Source organism: Mytilus galloprovincialis, chromosome 7, assembly GCF_965363235.1.
Source record: "Mytilus galloprovincialis chromosome 7, xbMytGall1.hap1.1, whole genome shotgun sequence".
In the NCBI taxonomy this organism is placed as follows: Eukaryota; Metazoa; Mollusca; class Bivalvia; order Mytilida; family Mytilidae; genus Mytilus; species Mytilus galloprovincialis.
In genome coordinates, this window is record NC_134844.1 from 6,348,187 (window position 1) to 6,368,777 (window position 20,591).

The following is a 20,591-nucleotide window of genomic DNA, read 5'->3' on the forward strand; positions in this document are numbered from 1 at the left end:
CAGAAAAGAATATATTGACAAAACAAGTGGTCATTAACAATAAACCTATCGTCAATACCATAAGTTGTAGATACTCCTTTGTCTAAATAATTGTATAATCATATCATACCTTTCTTTACATCTGAAATTATATTATATAATAAGTATTATCATATACTTAGACTTAATAACATATGATTTTTACTGTATGATAATAGCATAAAATTAACCACAATTCCATATTTTTCGAAATGGTGCTTAGCGGGCTGATAATAAAAGTTTATCACATGATTCGACTGCTTTCACATGCCTTTCCGTAACGTTATTGGCATTCTGGTGATACACGGCTAAATCCGGAAATTACACCTCAATGCTACGTTTTCAGTAAAAATCATTACAAAGTAGTGTCCAAAACAATTATTTTGATACTGGAAAGTATAGTGTGTAAAATAATTTAAAAAAAACAACAAAAAACAACAAAAAAATCATTAGATAAAATTAATGCATGTTTTAAAAGTTTCAAACATAATTTAGAAAGTTATATTAAAACAAGAATGTGTCCATAGTACACGGATGTCCCACTCGCACTATCATTTTCTATATTCAGTTGACCGTGAAATTGGGGTCAAAATTATAATTTGGAATTATAATTAGAAAGATCATATCATAGGGAACATGTGTACTAAGTTTCAAGTTGATGTAACTTTAACTTCATCAAAAACTACCTTGACCAAAAACTTTAACCTGAACTTCGCACTATCATTTTCTATGTTCAGTGGACCATGAAATTGGGGTCAAAACTATAATTTGGCATTAAAATTAGAAAGATCATATCATGGGGAACATATGTACTAAGTTTCAAGTTGATTGGACTTCAACTTCTTCAAAAACTACCTTGACCAAAAACTTTAACCTGAAGCGAACGGACGGACGGACACACAGACGGACGCACGGACGAACGGAGGCACAGACCAGAAAACATAATGCCCCTCTACTATCGTAGGTGGGGCATAAAAAGTTGACTTTTCCAAACTTTTCATTATGTATATTGTTGAATTTTTTTTTTGTCAATTCGTCCATATTGAAATGGTTTTTTTTCTCTGTTGAGGCATATGATAGAAAGATTTCATATCGGATGTACTACATTTTTGGGTCCGACATCCGTGAACTTTTCATTCTTTGACTGACTTCTATTTGGGAACCACGTAAAAGGATCAATATATGAATTTGATATTTTTCTCCATTGTTGAAGCATATGATAAAAAAAATCATAACATGCGGCTCTTGGGCTGATATTGAACCTAGGGCTGATAATATATGTGATATGAAAAATGCCATTTAATAATCTGATAATAATAACAAACAATTATTGATTCAAAGCAAAAATAACTTTGAATAAACTAAAGACATCATAAAGAAATTATTACAATAAGTTATTAGAATGATGTCTTAAACAATGACCCGACTTGTCGTTTAAATAACCAATTTGTGACACCATACAATAACTTCAAGTATATTTGTTTCTTTAAAAGCCACAAAGAAACTTTGCCAAATTTGAAATAATATATTTTGCTTAGTTCTTGACAACTAATGAGAGTTCGCTATTTTTAAGTCCCCGTGGAGGTAGCGAATTCATTCTACATTCAGAAAATTGATACATTACTAGGTGATACCTATGCTATTTAGAAAATAATCACAGTAAGATTAAACGGTTTAATATGGACAACGTTCTATCTGGTATCATAAAGGTTTCAGGGGCTCAGGTTTTACATGATTGTACTGATTTGTACTCGAATGAGTGTGAATTTAACTAGAAATAACTTGACCCCAATCATATCTTTAACATACTTGACTGTACTGATTTGTTCTTGACCATGCTTTAAAGCCTTAACTTACACTCGAGCTATAATCCGGTCACAACTTGTACTTAGCCCGTTCTAAACATGTTTTTAAGTTTAGATCAGCATTAACTAAGCACCTTTAACTTACAAACAGACTTACCCCGGAAGTGGTGAAACAAATGCTTTTGGTTGGACTGAGTGTATGTCAGTGTTTCGACACAACAGGGAAGACAATGATTGCTGTTTTATTATATTCAACTGTTCTGTAATATTCAGACGAAACATTGCTCAATTATTGAAGAAAGAAATGTATATGTAAGGCACTTTTAAATCAAAATTGCTTCGAAAGAAAAAAAGATAACAGCATGATTAATAGCAACTTGGGTTTTGAATATTATTGCATCATCTTTTTTTTTCTCACAATCTCAAAGGTTCCATTCGCTCTTATTCAAAATGTGTTGAATTTTGTTTTGGTTTTTTTTTGTCAGAAGAGGAATATTTTGCTCGAATTGTTTTTCTTGAAAAAAATATAGTTACATCATTTTGATCAGCGGAAATGCAAACTTGTCTCGGAGACTGTTGTCTGTTGTGTTTTGGGTTTTTTTTTCGTTGACAAATGGTTTCCCTTTGTTCTTAGTATTTTGCTTACTACTTGATCAAGTTAGCTACAGAATTGCAACTTTCTCAGGTATAGTCAACCCTGGAAGGTTTGAGTTTTATTTGTATATGCCTTAAGTCATGTCATGTGCATGGAAATACGTAACATGCTTATTGTGCATTACTGCGAGTGACCAATCAAAATTGATTTCATACATGCGCGTGACCTATCATTATGTGTGTCATACGAGAAAGTGTCCCTTAACACTATTGGCAAATGCACTTACCACTGGTAAATCCTGTTTGCGGAAATTTGTTTTCATAATAAAATCTGTCTCCTGTTTTGTACATTAAGAACTGTAAGCCTATAAGACAACCAAATGTTGGCCCGACCAATGAACCTTTATGGGGCGTTTCCGACAGTCCCCCGGGAAATAAATCTATATCGTCAGGATGTCTGTAGAAGAAGAAAAACATAACTTATCATTGATACACGCGTTCCGTCTACAAAAGACTCATCCGAAAGCACGAATAAAAAAAATGTAAAAAAAAGCCAAACAAAGTACGAAGTTGAAGAGCGTTGAGAACCAAAATATCGTAAAAGTTTTTCCAAATAAAGCTAAGGTATCTACTCCTAAGGTAGAAAAGCCTTAGTTTTTCAAAAAATTCAAATTGTTGTTAACAGTTAATTTATTATTATAAACATATCAATGATAACTCAAGTCAAGACAGAAGTACTGTAAACAAACTTATCATTGATACACGCGTTCCGTCTACAAAAGACTCATCCGAAAGCTCCAATAAAAAAATGTTAAAAAAAAAAGGCCAAACAAAGTACGAAGTTGAAGAGTGTTGAGAACCAAAATATCGTAAAAGTTTTGCCAAATGCAGCTAAGGTCATCTATTCCTGAGGTTAATTTAAGAAAATACTAAATGTTTGATAAGGAGATGTCAATTCGAAATTAAAAAATAATATAAAAGAACAGCATTTAGTAAACGTGAACATACAAATTATATCTTACTTGTATATCTTTTGCAAGGATAACGCAGCCCCTTTGTCGTGGTCTACAAGTCCAGTTGGTCCAGCAATAAAAGTCCAAGCAGGTTGCAAACCACAATGCCGTCTAAAGCTGTTGTATGATGGTAGTCCATGGTCTCGACCTCTCTGGATATTCAGGGCACTATTTAAAATAAATAAAAAAATTTCTTTCAAATCATGTATTCTGAAATAATGTTTTTATTATCTGTCTACCAATGAAGATGTTAGGCCACGGTTTTTTAATTTGATGGTTTACGGATTTTCCCCATGAAAAAGTCGGGTCGGTCGGTCGGGAAAAAAAAAAGAAAAAAAATCATCTTTGAAGACAGAAAAATACGCAAAATCAATATATATTTCACCTTTCTAACAATATGTTTGTTATGCTATTTTATCATCATTTCTTAAATTTTAGTTCGATGAAATATTATTGCTCAACTGTTATAAACATCGCATGACATAATTTGTCTAATAATTTACAGTAAAAAAAGGGGGGTGCACGGTCAAAGACGAAATTAAATCGTCATTTCAGAAACAAGAAAAATAAATTCGCGTAGCTCTTTATCAATTCCAGAAAACTTGGTGAAAAATGATCTTCAAGCACGAAAACTGATAAAGAAAAAAATGTAAAAACGTCGTACGAAAATAAGTTTCAACACACGTGTTAAAAACCTAATAGACTCGTCCACTGGAAAACGAGATTATCGGGTTAATCTGTTGTCTCGCATTCCCGTTTTTTATCCAAATGGACGATAATTTTTTTATTATCTATGAAACAAGAAAATTCCAAATGATTTGTTAATATTCAGTACTTCAACTTGTGATGCCTTTACCCTGTCCACATTTGGACAAGTCTAATTCTATGAGATGATGCATCTTACGGACTGATGACAAATAAGGGAAACGAACTTATTGTGTAATTGGTTTTAAACACAAGTTTCGTTCCGCAATATTATTTGCGCAAACGACATTTCAAGGTCAGTTATAATTGATTTGTCTATTTTTAGAAACGTAAACTGGAAGTTTTATTTTTTCACAACAGAAAGTGTTATCAATTTTGTTAGTGATTAATGCATTTCATTTCATAAAAAAAAATTATTTAATTATTTTTCAGGGATAATGCATTTGTTAGGGTCGGCGGGAATAAAAAAGCATGAAAAGTCAATTTTATTTTTATTCTGGAAATCGGAAAAATCGGGTCGGCGGATCCGTAAACCAACAAATTAAAAAATCCTGGCCTTATGACTTTTATATAATATTTGATGTCATTTTATAGATTTATTTCATGAATAAGCAATTGAGTTACATGATTGCATGCTCATTGGACGTGTTACTTGTCTGATGAGTTTGTTCGACAAAGGTGATTTTAATTTCATATTTTCATTTGATGGGATTATTTGTTCTTCGATTCTTCAATGTAAGCTTATTATCATGGGCAAATTGTGTTCTGTTTTTTTTTTACTCAAGTACGGTAGTACATATGGGAGTGTGTGGTTGGTTGACGTAATGTTTAAAAAAAATCTATCTTGATTGTGTTTTTTTTTCAATTTTCGACAGATTACTTGACCAAAACTAGCTTTCTCAATATACTTATATTTACCCCAAGTCAAAACCGTTGCCTGGTCTCGTCTGGAATAACCTATTCCTCACAGTTGGTGTTAGGAACCTATCTGATTGTGATTGGAATTGATTTAACATCCATCTTAAGATACCCTCAACACCAAAGTTTTTCCTGTCATAGATAGTGCGGGGGTTGAAGAACTCATTCTCTAATGGGATATTGTGCATCTCATTAAAGTTCATATCACTCGACCCAATTAATGATCCTATAAAGGTATGACCTATTCTAAACGCAGCCGCTCCAAAGGCATTTCTCGTTCCTGCATCTACATTGTCGTTATATAGTGTATTAAATCCAACAGGCTTTGGTAAAAGTCCGAATTGCGAAGTTAATTCATCACCTAGCAATGCGGGTAAGAATTCTGTGAATACTATGTGTTGATAAATGCCAGTTAAAAGTTTCCTTGTCTCTTTGTATATGCGCTCTCCGTTCCAATGTAGATTTATCTTGTGTAAAATATCAGCAATTCTGTTATGTTCTCGCATGAACAGTGTTTGAATTGTATTTAGAAAAGGATTTTCTGTGTGTCTTTGGTCACCTTGAAATATAAAAAAATACTTCGTCAATTTCATCGCCATTGCGTGTAGATCAACAGCAGAGTGTAACCAAGTTTCATATATAAAAAATAACTTTTCAACTGAACTTCCTGAAGAGAAACATAACGTTACTTTAAATTAAGTGTTTCCGATGTTCCTTAACAGTTTAAGAATGAAAACTTTCTTAACATTGCTGCCAAAGCTATTCGATATAATCCATTACAATTATATAAACAAAAAACTATTACCGATATAGATTAAGTTGTCGATCACATTATAAAGGAATACCAAATTTTTAGTGTTTTGGGGTTATTTTCTTAGAAATTATTATAGATATAAACTGTAAATAACAAAAAAATTTTAGCAGTTAATATGTTGAAAACCCAGACAGAGAGAGACTGTGTACTGTAGCAATGACCAACACATAATAATCTACAAATATGAAACATCTACGGTCAATTACGCCAGAGGATAGAAAATCCATAGTATTTCGAATAATTCAAAATGTTATATAAAAGTAAATTTAAAATAAAGATTAAGAAAGCCTTAGAGCTTAAAATAGAAATGGAGGAGATGTTTCTTCAATTTGAAATTGTTCTACGAATAACCATTACAATTGATAATTGCGATGTTAAAGTAACTTTAGAAACATTGGCACGTATAAAATAAACTGGAAAAAAAACGAAATGAAATAAACATAAACCCATTCCAGAGGGTTCCATTCCCAAGATTGCAAAAATTGCATTTATTGCATATAATTATTCTACAAATAAAAAGCTTAATTTAAGAAAAAAATCTTAAAAACTTTTAATTTATAAAACGCCTGTAACATTTACATATATAATAACATAGATGTGAATGTTTTTATTTAAGAGCAATAAAATGTGTTTTTGTATTTTTTTCAATTATAAAGCAATCTGAAATTATTCATTCATTTATTTGTCCGTACCTGAACGAAAACATCTTGTGTTTTCAATACACTCCCCTTCTCCTTGTGGAAGCAATCCAAATGAGCCTTCATACAATTTCCCTATGATAAAATACAATCGAGATGTCACATTTTAAAGTAAATCATGATTTAAATACTTACAAGGCCGTAGCTACCCTTGAGGCAAGTGAGACAAATGCCTCACTTAAATTTCGACACTGATTATTTTTTCTTATACATATATATAAATATAATAGTCATTTGTTGTTCTGTCTCAACCTTGATTTCTATAACTTGTCATCATTCCTTTTAAACTATTCTTCCTGGATATAACTCAGCATCTCAACGGGTGATGTTTCTCAATTACATTAACCAGACACATATAATACAATGTATTATATGTCTCTGCATTAACCTAGTAACGATAATCATTATGGATCTCTAGTTAAAAACAGGCTCTTGCAGAAAAGGGAAAAGCGACACTGAAGGTAAAGAAGGAATAATTCTAGTAAACTATTTTTGTGAACAGAGTCTGAGTATTGCATATAACTTCATTAGTACAATCCAAAAACGATAAGTAGACTGACAAATCAAGTACTGGTCTTCGGAAAGGGACAGTCGTATTTATTTCTCCGTTTCACCAACTTTTGACAAATCAAGTATACTGGGCATTTCACGAACTTTAATCTTTCTCTTTAGGCAGCAACCATTTGATTTTCTGGGGGGCTATGGTTTTATTTGGAAAAAAAAGTTTGTTGGAGGAAAAAATAATTTGTTTTTGATTCTGAGAAAAAAAAATTGTTTGTTTCACCCTCAGCTGCCACTATATGTAATGCTAAAATTGAAAGAAAAAAAATGTTTTGACTTGTGGCGAAAAAAATTTGTCCAGAAAAAAAAAACCATACTTACTCTATAGATAGAATCATATACCTGTATCTTATCTCATTCTATTCCTAGTTTGTCTACTCTTTGTCAGCATAAAAGCGAGTTTAATATTTTGTAACTGCGACTGTATGATGGTGTTTACAGGAAAGCTTAATTCCCTTTTTCGAACAAAACTGTTACTACCGATGCTGCTAACGATGTTTTGTTGATGATAATGTGCTACCTTAAGAAACACAGAATGCCCTGAAACGACTGAAAACTTGGAAAAGAGCATGCATGAGTGGCGAGAGATTGTGCGGTCTTGTCATGCTGCATGTTCATCGCGATAAGGATATCAGCAGACCAAATTATGATTCTGAAACGATTTGACTGAACCGGCAATAGAAAAATTTGGCAAACTCTACTGAATCGATGTTTGTTCTATGTTCTAGCAGCAGACTCAAATCAATGATATTTGGATGATTATCTTACATATAAATTTAAACAAAGTTGTTAAAAATTTGGTGTTAGTAAAAGTCTTGAAATATAAAAAAATTATATAAAAAGTGTCCAAATTCAAAACATTATCAAACTCTCTAAAAATGCCTAGAATGCAGGATTTTGCACCATTCATTTCATACCCTTCAAAAAAAAATTTCGCCTCGCTTCGCTCGGCTCAATTCTTTTGCCTCACTAAAATAAGATGCCTAGCTACGGCCTTGTACTTATCGTTGATTAGCAAACCTGCAGTTCACATGTCTTACTCTAAGAAAATAAAGACAGCAGTAGTTTACTGATGTTCTAATTTCATTACTAAATCTTACTACATTATTGGTGAATAGTCAATGGCTTACGTTTCCTATCATGTTTTCCTTGATAGAGGGTTGCTGCTGTCAAGGAGGCTATAAAACCAAGAGTTCCAATTTAAAAAAGTCTCTTCAAAACATTTACCGCGTGCGCCTTCACGATTTAGTTGACCGTCATGGAATATCTGTTTCACAGATGATGAGTGATATATTACAATCGACGTTAGAACAATCCTGTCCTTCTTTTCCTCGAATGTGACCTACTCAATTCGGATTGTCCTTACATGAGCAATACCACGACGGGTGCAACATGTGGGGCAGGATCTGCTTACCCCTGATTTCTTTTTAGGTTCATGCTCCTCAGTCTTTAGTTTTCTATGTTGTGTTTTGTCAACTGTTTTTGTCATTTTTGTCTCTTTCATTTTTAGCCATGGCATTAGCAGTTTATGTTAGAATTCGACTAACAAGTTTGAAAGTCCCTTTGGTATAGTTCGCCTCTCGTTTTCCACCTTTATGTCTGTCTTCTATAAATGGTTACGGTTCATTTTCAGAAATAACAAAAAAAAATATTTTATTGGTTTAAATCTTTTTCCGATGTTGTAAGTGCGCAATGTTAAAATGGTTTTCATCTGGAATGGCTTCGCACAAGGAAAGAGTTTTGGAAAAATAACCAATTACCGAAAAAAAATATGAATTAGAATAGCAGTGTACGGATAAGTTGGAAAATTAAAAAAAATATACCAGAAATGGCATGTAAATCATTATTCCGAGTAACAATTTTTGTGTAGATCTTCTGTCTCTTATTACCGTAGAGTTCCAAAAGGGGACATAACTCATTAGTCAGTTCTGGGGCTATAGTCTATATATTTGTATTAATTTGTCTGAATTTCATTCAATAATAGGTCTCTTGCTGAAATATGCATAAATGCCTATATATATAATCCAAGGGAAGCCTTGTTTCCATGCCAACAACACAAGTTTACAGTTTTAACAGTGTTATCATGATACGTGATATATCTGTCATTTTCCGGATTTTCGATCAATAGTGAACTGTTTCAGTATATTTGTCTTTTTTCGTGTAGCCGTCCGTCTGTTATGCAGTATTCGTAGGAGAACACATACGAAACTTTGCTTTCGACATTTTGAATAAAACTATAACTATTCACATTTATTTAGCCACAGGGGCTGAATTAACTAGAGGAAGTTCCCTTTGTATTGTGAATCTTTTATGATCTCGGAAATTCGTGATCGGCTGAATCAGCTGTTGGATCATTTTTGAACGTCTCCCGATCGTACAAGAGCTTTATGGTCATGCAATGCTTTAGTAGTTTTAAAAACACTCCCGTTCGTTGTAGCAGGGACTTTCTATACTAAGTATATACTGGTATAGAAAGTCCCTGATTGTAGTTATATACATGTCTGTTCAGCTTTCAACAATATTGAAATTCTAGGTCCTCGATAAAAAAAAATATCTTGCATTCTATGATCTTGCTTTATGGTATGTGTTTTTTTTTATAACTTACCAGTTTGATTTGTAACAAAAATATCTTTAAATACAAATAATAACTGTTTGCATAAAAATTGCTTCCAGGATCCAGCAATACTGATGTTTTTTAAAGTAAGGAAATCAAAGGAAAACGGGTCATTTTTAGCAGTTTTACTGAGAGAGAAAAATCGGTGGGGGCTGCGCCCCCACACCTCTCTTGGGAGCCTCTATCAGCGGCCCCGAACCCGTGCATCCCCAGAATTCGAACCCTAGTTACGGCCCTGATAAGCATCTCTATAATTCAACACATCCCTGAGCCACGACATTATATATTTTATGCATTACATGCGCTTCTTTTTATCACAATCAAGACCTGCTAGTAACCGTTGTAGAACTTTACACGTCTGTAGACGAATATTTGCATGAAACATTTTTGTATGATTTTTATCTGGAAATCAATCTGAAATCTACACCAGTCCTTTTCCGAAAGTCGGGCTGGACCTTTACTTTTATGTGCAAATTGTAACCCGAATAATTCAGTCGTATTATTCAGCTGATGTATGAATGCTACATTTCTCGTGTGAGAAAAAATCGGACATGGAAAGGGTTTGAATTATTCGAGTTACTCAAATTGAAACTCGGGAATATATTTCTAACTGTTCGGAATTCGCGGAAACAAATGATTTTTGTTCGGCATTACTGTATTGAATCAATATGAGACAGAGGCGTAGCTAGGTATTCAGTCAACTGTGTACACATGACATTCGATAATTAAAGAGTTTTGACAACTTCACCGGCTTTCATCTACAGATAACGTTGTTTATTAATATTTTTTAATAAAACAAAAAAAATGTGAAAAAAAATTATGTGTAGGCACGTGCCTAAAGTGCCTAACGGCAGCTACGCCCCTGTGAGATACCAATTATTTCTTTTAACAAATTCGAATACCTGTCAGTTTATAGGACTTCAGTTTGAAATAGGGGCGGCAATCCATTCATTTTATCCAATCAATTGGGGGAGGGGTCAACATTGATAGTCAAAAAGCCTTGAAATATTCGATTAAAAACGTTGAATGTAAATTATATGAACTACAAAGTCTCATATTATAAGACTAGTAAACCACAGGCTTCTCAATTCTTGTATGATCATGAACTAGGTGATCATGGATAATCATCGAGGTCGTTAAACACTCCTTGCAGTAAACTTGGGTTAAATTTTAAAAAAAATCGAAATGTAATAGTCTGAACACATTTAACCTCTCATTCCATTAAATATGATATTAAATTGCAGTTACAAGTATCACAAAACTTCCCTGACCTCTTTTCTTTAACCATAATAGAGGGAAGGAGGGATCCTGATCCCGAAATCACGGGTTTAAAAACACGAAATCCTGAGGTCCCGAATTTAAAAAAAAATTAAATCCCGACTACCCGAAATTCAGAAATAGAATTCCCGGATCCCGAAATCTCAAGCTTAGAAACACCCGATCCCGGAGTTCCGATAAAGGCCCCCCCCGTAATTCTATATTCTATTCATTCATATTCTTGAATTGAGACTTGATACTTCAAAATTACATTCTCTAATTTTGAATGATGCACACAGGCAAAATAAAAGAAAACAGATTTCGCTATATATCTCTTCGAAATTGGAATTTGTGAAAGAAGAAATGACATGTTATATTTTATCTTACATGTGTACTTTCAATTTCAATATGGTTCTAAATTTAGATTTAGTTTTTCCATAAATTGCGGACGGAATAGAAGACACCTGTTTATTTTCTGCACATGTACTGTAGAAAAAGTTGTTGAATGACATAATTTTTACTTATTTTAAGATAAATGTTAGAGTGAGACAACTTTTAAGTTAACTGGGTAATTTTCGAGGTAATTTTAGGGCCTAATTTGTTTATTTTTTGTTTGTTTTCCGTCTTTGTTCCTCCGACTGGTAAGTTTTGCACCAGTGGTCAAATTATTCCCTTGGTATCGTCTGATTTCTTATATGAATATAAATCATGTCTTTAAATTTTCAATTGCACAAAATAAGAATATTTCAACGTCTTTTTAATTAAACAATTAAATTCACACGTCTTTCATTAATTATTTGTAACCTACATGACCTATTATAAAACTTTACGTTGAGTACTGTGTTTTTCGTTCAAGACTACGGCTTTTTAAAACGATATTGTTGGGTCAATTCAGGTTTCATTTTAATTAATTTGATATCAATAGAAGAAAAATTGTTACATGTTTATTTGTTTATTTGTTTATAATTTTGTTGTGAGGCATTTTTTCTTTCTGTTGATATCATAAACACGAAATGCCTTCTCCTACATGTCCTACGCGTCTACATGAAACAAAATAAAAACCAGTGTTTTTTTTTTTTTTAGGTCAGGTTGCACACAGAACAACGTACAGAATGCTGTGATTTCTAATTGGAGTTATTTAGATAATTTATATGAGGTTTAAGACAGCACAGGCGTGCTTGTTGGATTCATTATAGACCGCAGAAAGTAGTTTCTCTTTCGTGTGTCCTTTCTTGGAGTAAGGGAGATAACTTGCGTAACTAACGACGACCGTTTTTAATCCCGTATTCCGCTAGAGGCGTGCAATTACGTACACTTCGCCTTAATAACTGCTCGTTTTTATGTTTGTCTTGTTTGTTTGATTCCGTACGACTCTCCTAAACAAAGTCGGTAAATTTTGAACTCGAGATTCTATTTCATTATTATTAGTAGTATTAGCAAGTACTGATTCTTGTTCTTATGCCTTTTATTACAAGATTGAAAATTTACGTTGCTTACCTGTGCTAAAATCAACAAGGTCCTCTTCTGTTTCGTGTGTGCTGCCATACGTTACTGATAGATCAAGGAAGGAAGAAGCCTGGTTCATCTGGTTTCGTGGACCTGTTGCATTAAAAGACTCAAATGAATGCATTTTTTGAAACTATCGCATAATACTATTCCTTAAATATTTTCTGTATGAATAAAATTATGATGCTGTTAAATTAATAGGCACAATAATCTAGCAACCGAAACTGTACACATTATATTTACTTTATATTTGTGATTTTTTCCCCCATGATCGTCGTGTCCATCGGCAGTAATTTTTACACCAGTCATGTGCATCTTTTGATTGTTTTTGTCACTAATTCTAAATTTAGTCACAATACGTCGTCAGAACTTCTCAAACTTAATCAAGAACATCTTAATCTCTTGTTTTGTCTTAAATTTTGTCTCCTCAATGCTCTTCAGCTTCGTCATTTATTTGGCTTTTTTTAACTGTTTTTTATTCGTGTGTCAATAATGCATCAGCCATCCATGCTTAGTTCTCATATCAACAATTCGTTTTCCGATACATAGCTACTTTTGCATAGGTACTATTTCTGTACTTAAAATCTGTAGTACTTGAAATTTACTTTTATTTCATTTTGTTACTTTAAAATTATTGTAATATTTAGGTACCTGTATTTTACAGTACTTGATTTGTTCTAAAAGTTTTGGTACAGAAATAATACCAACAGTGATCTTAATATTCCATGTTTGGAAATCATAACGTAAAGAGATTTGAATAGACAAACCTTCAAAATGCTGAAAATGTAACGGTCTTACCAAAAATCTGTAGTACTTAAATTTCAAGTACAAATCAAGTACTGTAAAATACAGGTACCTAAATATTACAATAATTTTAAAGTACAAAAATAGTACTGAATATTAAAAGTAGATTTCCAGTACTATAAATTTTTGGAACAGAAATAGTACCTATGCAAAAGTAGCTGTGTATAAAGTTTTTAGTATAATCTGCTTAAATATTTTGTTATAAAGAAGATTAATAAGTGTTTGTCGAATACTATTAGGAACGGTGTCCCAAGCATAATGATAATAACAATTGTTTGAAAAATATCATTAACAAAATTATCATTTACATATATTGATGACATTACCTGGTAAACAGTCTACTGTTGGAGCAATTTCAGACCTAACAAAATGCATACAAGTCGAGTTAAACTCTCCTGGCGGTGTACCGAAGGGAAAACATTCCGGTCGTCTAAAAACAAAGGAATGCCATGTTAGACTAGAGAAAACAAAGGAATGTCATGTTAGACTAGAGAAAACAATGGAATGTCATGTTAGACTAGAGAAAACAAAGGAATGTCATGTTAGACTAGAGAAAACAAAGGAATGTCATATAGACTAGAGAAAACAAAGGAATGTCATGTTAGACTAGAGAAAATGAATTGCACAGCCACTTCATGTATTGTGCCTCAACCTCTTCATTTGTGAAAACGTATAAACTGCAATACAATAGACAGTCAGATCAATATACAGAGTGTAAGATGGTTTGACCAACCCATTAACGTAACATGTGATTGCTTTTTTAAGCTTTTAATTAGACAATTTCTTTTTTTTTCTTTTTTCTTTTTTCTTTATTTCGATATTTGGCTAGTTTTACCATTTTAGGACACGATATTGAAGATTCGTCAATTGTTACCAAAGATGATGGCGTCTTAGAACTAGAAAAACACTTATAACAATCCGTTGTTGTATTATATTATGTATTATTATGTTTAACTTGTCAATGACAATTAACACGATTAACGAAATTGTTGTCAAGTTGTCAATTATACTAAAGCAGGAACTGTTGACCCTTCTGGAGATTCTGGCTTCGCCTCAGACTTTTAAATAGGGCTCAAACTGTTCAATCTTTTGTGTTATATGCAGAGTGTGTATACTGTTGGAAGTTTTTTATGTCTTTTTCCTTTTTTTTTTCTTTCTTTTTTTTTATCTAAATGAAGTTTTTGTGTCTCTTCTTCTTGCTTCTTGTTGTTTTTTATACTCCTCTTGGCTTCTAGTCCATTGTTTCATGGTCCAAATTACTCTACCTCAAAATTGGCATATTCCCATGACAACATCTAAACTCAACGCCTGAAAAATATCAACAATATTTTTAAGACAATTAAAACAGAAAATCGAAAGAAAAAAAAAACGTTTCAGATATTGAAGTCGGACATGGTAGTCATTGTGATCAAATGTGGGCCATAAAGACCACTTTATGTTTACCATATGTCTTTTTTTTTTTTTCCTTTTTTTTTGTGTCGTTGGGTTGTTGTTTCATTCACGAATACCTACGTCTCCTTTTTTGGAATGTCAAATAAATAATGAAAATACACAGCATTCAAATCGACTATTTCTAAAGTTCCTTATTGTGCTTACGCTATTTAAATCTCGGGGAAGAAAACAACACTGAAAATGACCGCGTCAATCGTATTTCGTGTCATCACATGAGCATACCTCTAGGCTAGTGCTAACCTCGATGACTAAACGCGAATCATATTTTCTTGTCATCACCGGAGCTAGTGAGCTAGTGCTACAAGTCGAAATGAAACCGACTAAATCATAAGTCAGGGCAAAAAGTGAAAGCAACGAAAAGGCAACCAAGAGTCTTCAAAACTTTACTCAAAGAGCCAAAGAATGGGCTATGCGAACACCGCAAAAAAATCAGAGGTTATCTTCCTTTTTTCTGCAGACAAGTAAGCATGTCCCTTCCCATGTGACACCCGTCTACTTACTTCTATTGAATACGTTGATAAGTTATTTTAAAGAAAAATCGTGGACTAGTAATTGACTCTTATCATGCATACCCTAAGACATCACCAAATTCGAATAGCTTTTATGTATATGTTCCGATCCTTCAACTGGACCAAATTGGAAATTTTGAAATTAAGAAACACATTTTCAGGACAAAGGATAGATTAGAATGTAACCTGTAGAAACATTACAAACATTGCAAAATAATTGAAAAAAAACACACAAAATATAAAGCAAGAGCAACACGAATACTATTTTAATCAAACTATTAGTAATCTCATGTACCTCGGAAGGGTAATTAGCTCCTGTCATACCTGAGCAAGACAAGGGTAACTGTTATCTTTTCATACCTTCTCTATCTTCTTTTGTTGGTGTAGATATGACGTCATGATCTACAAACTGGCCAAAGAACGTCAGTAAAACAGTAAATTGACAGCCTCTAGGTGGGCTGATACCTCCATTGTGAACAGAAGTACTGATGTGTCGGGGATTAGGCAATGGTTCACCACTTACACTCAGATAACGGGGAATAATGCCAATGTTCTTACCTTTTTACAAAATAGAATAAAAGTTTAGACATCAAATACATGCAAAGCAGTTTTACGGAAGTCAAATATCATTATAGGTAAGATTTCCGAAAAATGTACGTTCTTGTAATATGAAGAAAAAAAACTAATGTCGATGTGTGACGTATAAAAATTCGAAACATTATTCAAAAGTTAAACCTTGAACCTTTGAAACAAGAAACAAAATATTAATTAAATTTCGGTCGGCCGAAGTGCTTTTGTTAATTCACCTTCATCGCGAACACTAAATCCTTAACATTTGAAATACATAGAAACGGCAAAAAGGCAAATCTCGTCATCATAATGATGAATATTATAGTTTATCAAATAAACAAAGCATATGAACTTTATAGTGTATAGTGAATGGGAGCCGTCACGGAGGGCACCGGTGTACCCCTAGAGTAAACAATTAAGAGTGAATATCAGGAAGCATTACACAATAGGTGGAAAGTGAATGAAACTAATTTCTCCTGGTTTCCATTAAAACATAACATATTGAGGTACTCATACAGTTTTGTGTGTTTTTCACCTTAATCTATGATTTGGCCGCTTTCCATATGTTTGACAAAATAATTGATGCTTGGTGACATTCTCTATTAAATTGTGGTGCAAATGAGAAGTAATCAGGGTTACTCGTTGTTTAAATAGCTTTTACCTTAGGAATCCTGGAATTTCCTGGTGCGACATGTTTTACCCTGAAACTCCTTGTAAAATTAGAAGATGTGGTATGATTGCCAATGAGAAAACTCTTGTTAGTAGGGGTTTGAATGTTAGAGATGTTAGATGTCAAGCCTATTCAACCGGTTTTTTTTTTGTTTTTTTTTTATTGTAATTCAGGTTACGAGGTAGCCAAATACATAGTAGATACATCCAAATGTGTAGGAAGGCCAAAACCTGGAAATTAAATAAATATTTAATATTATTCTCTCTTGGTTCTTTTCTAACTGTTTGTAAAGCTTTCTTTCTCAGTCGTGTCTGTCTTAAAATCTTTTTGATCATAATACTTACCATCCCCGTAGTGTGGAGGAATAAACCGAGGCTGTGGTGTTATAGAAGATCCCCACATTGGGTTTTTCAAATTGTTACAGACTCCATTTGGTTGTCTATATATGTCATCAGGGTTGCACATTATATTTTTCAAGGCACAGTTACTGTCCATTGCAGTAACAAATCTCTGGCTCATACCTAAGCTTTGAAGGTCGCCCATGGTTATACTCATTCTACAATTAGATCGGACTCATTCATACGGTTCCGGTACTTATCTTAAGTAATAGCTTTTTCTTATCACTAGTGTAGAAAGAACTACTGATCCTTCTATGATATCCGAGGTCGCCTCCGTGTTCAGGTAGGTTTCATCTTTAGTTTTCCGTATAAGGGCTTAAATTATGATTTGTCTTTTTGTCATTAAATATTTAGGCAAATTGTTACTTTTTTATTTTTTCACTTGTTATTTTGTATTGTACCATTGGCTCTTCTCGCTTTGTTTTAAATCTGAACACACTGAAAGGAGTATAATGATGACAGCATATGACGAACTTTGCTCATTATTGAAGCCCTTACGGTGAACTATAGCTGTTAAATTCTCTGTCATTTGGTCTCTTGTGAAGAGTTGTCTCATTGGCAATCATACCACATCTTCTTTTCTATATAGCTTACTTAAATGTTTTTGGTTTCCAATTTGTTTTTTCACGAGCTTTTCTAATGAAGTCTTGTCTACTAACATGTATTGTATGAGATAATTATATTGAACGTTTTGTAGAAATAAGAAATCATTCATTTACGATGTTTTTCTCTATTTTATTTTTTTACATTTTTTTTTTTTTTAGATTTGCGTGGAATTTTGTAAAGCATTTCCATGAATATTGGTGAACGTGAACATTACTCGTAGAATGTGTTTTGCACTTAACAGCTCATGCAATATATAAGTCTATTCGGGACAATATTCCTCGACGATTAATGTAATAGCCTTATAATATTGTTTTTATTATTATCATAATTGATATTGCAGTTGTTGTTGTTCCTTTTTATAATGACGAATAAAAGGGGATTGTGGTGTTATAAGTCATTACGACAGCAAATAATCCACTAAATAAGTAGTACTTACGATGTATCTATAGGTCAACATTGTCAAACTTTGGCCGCTGCTTTGTTTGTCCTTGTAACCAATTTGGCTTTGGTTACCGTGCAAATAAATTGTTCAGTCTTTTGATCCAAAACGGTGTAAATTTTTATCAATACATCTGTGTACTTTATTAATTAAGAGTTATGAATTTAAAATGGCGCGAGACCGGGTGTGTCTCTGGCTATGCATTCACCACCAGCCATGAATCTACTGAGGTATCTAGAGGAAGACATTGTCCTTGGAATCAATTTGTCTTCTGAATTAGTTACCTGACCAATTACTCCATGACCCTCCATCTTAATTGTCAGACCCAAAACTATTTCAATTTATGTTCTACTTTATTCATTATGGGTTTTTTTAATGATAAATGAATATTTGATTCTAACCTTCTTGTGATTATGTCTGAAGCAATTTCTGAGATATCAGCTGACCTGGCCATTGAGGAGACTCGTACTGGTGCTGCTTTCACTCTACTGAATAAACTCATTATGGACACTGGATCGTAACCCAGTCGCCTTTGTCCTATACCTGTTCAGATTAATAAAAGTGTCTGATTTTGTACTGTTTTAATTACATTTATATTGTATGTTTTTCCTTTGATATATATCCTCCAACTCTAAGATGTCAATAGTTATATAAATTAAAAAAACAAAAACAAACAAACAATGAACAAAATTGCTATTCAAAATAGAAAATGAATCCTATTGAGAAATATTTATATATAAATTGCTTGGCAATAATTTACAATTCACTGCCAAAGAAATATCACGATTTATTGCAAAATATAAAGTGATTCATTTATTGTTGGTATTTAGCGCAATGCAGCAAAATATAAAGTGATTCATTTATTGTTAGTATTTAACGCAATGCAGCAAAATATAAAGTGATTCATTTATTGTTGGTATTTAACACAATGCAGCAAAATATAAAGTGATTCATTTATTGTTGGTATTTAACGCAATGCAGCACATGAAAATGATTATAAAAAAGATGAGCAATGATTAAAAACCCGAATCGTGGTGTTCGGAAGAAAATTCATATTGAGCTATTCTAATATGGCTGATTATTTGGTGTTTTGTAGCGACGACATGTGCCTATTCTTTTGTGAAATCTACAAAAAGCGTCTCTAAGGTTTATAAAACGTGGAACTACCCGCAAACTCCGCAAATTAATGGTATTCGTCAAGATTTTCCATATTGATTGTCCCCTTGTTATCTTCTATATAACTAGAGGCTCTAAGCCTGTGTCGCTCAACTTTGTCTATGTGAATATTAAACAAAGGAAGCAGATGGATTCATGAAAAAAATGTGTTTTGGTGATGGTGATGTGTTTGTACATCTTACTTTACTGAACATTCTTGCTGCTTACAATTGTCTCTATCTATAATGAACTTGCCCCAGTAGTTTCAGTGGGAAATGTTAGTAAAAATTTACAAATCTTATGAAAATTGTTAAAAATTGACTATAAAGGACAATAACTCCTTAGGGGGTCACTTGACCATTTCGGTCATGTTGACTTATTTGTAAATCTTACTTTGCTGAACATTTATTTTATTGCTGTTAACAGTGTATCTCTACCTATAATAATAATAAACGTAAAAGATAATAACCAAAAACAGCAAAATTTCCTTAAAATTACCAATTCAGAGGCAGCAATCCAACAACGGGTTGTCCGATTCATCTGAAAATTTCAGGGCAGATAGATCTTGACCTGATAAACATTAGTCCATGTCAGATTTGCTCTAAATGCTTTGGTTTTTGAGTTATCAGCCAAAAACTGCATTTTACCCCTATGTTCTCTTTTTAGCCGTGGCGGCCATCTTGGTTCGATGGCCGGGTCACCGGACACAATTTTAAACTAAATACCCCAAAGATGATTGTGGCCAAGTTTGGATTAATTTGGCCAAGTAGTTTCAGAGAAGAAGATTTTTGTAAAAGATTACTAAGATTTACGAAAAATGGTTAAAAATTGACTATAAAGGGCAATAACTCCTAAAGGGGTCAACTGATATTTCGGTCATGTTGACTTTTTTGTAAATCTTACTTTGCTGAACATTATTGCTGTTTACAGTTCATCTCTATCTATAATAATATTCAAGATAATAACCAAAAACAGTAAAATTTCCTTAAAATTACCAATTCAGGAGCAGCAACCCAACAACGGATTGTCCGATTCATCTGAAATCTACAGGGCAGATAGATCTAGACCTGATAAACAATTTTACCCTTTGTCAGATTTGCTCTAAATGGTTCGGTTTTTGAGTTATTATAAGCCAAAAACTGCATTTTACACCTATCATCTATTTTAGCCATGGCAGCCATCTTGGTTGGTTGGCCGGGTCACCGGACACATTTTTTAAACTAGATTCTCCAATGATGATTGTGGCCAAGTTTGGATTAATTTGGCCCAGTAGTTTCAGAGGAGAAGATTTTTGTAAAAGTTAACGACGATGGACGCAAAGTGATGGGAAAAGCTCACTTGGCCCTTTGGGCCAGGTGAGCTAAAAAAGGAGATGTTGTATTATTGCCAATGTGACAACTACTTAAATCAACCGTAGTCTAAATGACGTAGATATTAGCAACAAAAGCTCACGGTGTGACCTTCAACAATGAGCAAATCCTATGC

General features: G+C 33.2%; 1 protein-coding gene across 1 annotated transcript; it reads right to left on the bottom strand.

Annotated features, from left to right (window-relative positions):
* LOC143082208 (peroxidase-like protein) lies at positions 1–18,482 on the bottom strand. Its single transcript, XM_076257789.1, has 12 exons — positions 18,353–18,482; positions 16,853–17,064; positions 15,629–15,826; positions 14,573–14,615; positions 13,634–13,737; positions 12,495–12,596; positions 6,560–6,640; positions 5,054–5,612; positions 3,440–3,598; positions 2,705–2,874; positions 1,981–2,083; positions 1–121 (listed from the first exon to the last, which is right to left on the bottom strand). The coding sequence occupies exons 1-12, from the start codon at positions 18,451–18,453 to the stop codon at positions 52–54; spliced, it is 1,902 nt and encodes a 633-aa protein (XP_076113904.1). The 5' UTR covers positions 18,454–18,482; the 3' UTR covers positions 1–51.
* Positions 18,483–20,591: the final 2,109 nt, after the last annotated feature.

What these genes read in the sequence shown, in the direction of transcription:
- LOC143082208 (XM_076257789.1), bottom strand. Translation starts at nt 18,453, where the DNA reads ATGAGTTTATTCAGTAGAGTGAAAGCAGCACCAGTACGAGTCTCCTCA. An exon ending in GGGAATATGCCAATTTTGAG is followed by an intron (nt 13,738 to 14,572) that starts GTAGAGTAATTT and finishes CTTTGTTTTTAG; the next exon opens with ACGACCGGAATGTTTTCCCT. An exon ending in GCAAACAGGATTTACCAGTG is followed by an intron (nt 2,084 to 2,704) that starts GTAAGTGCATTT and finishes TGAATATTACAG; the next exon opens with AACAGTTGAATATAATAAAA.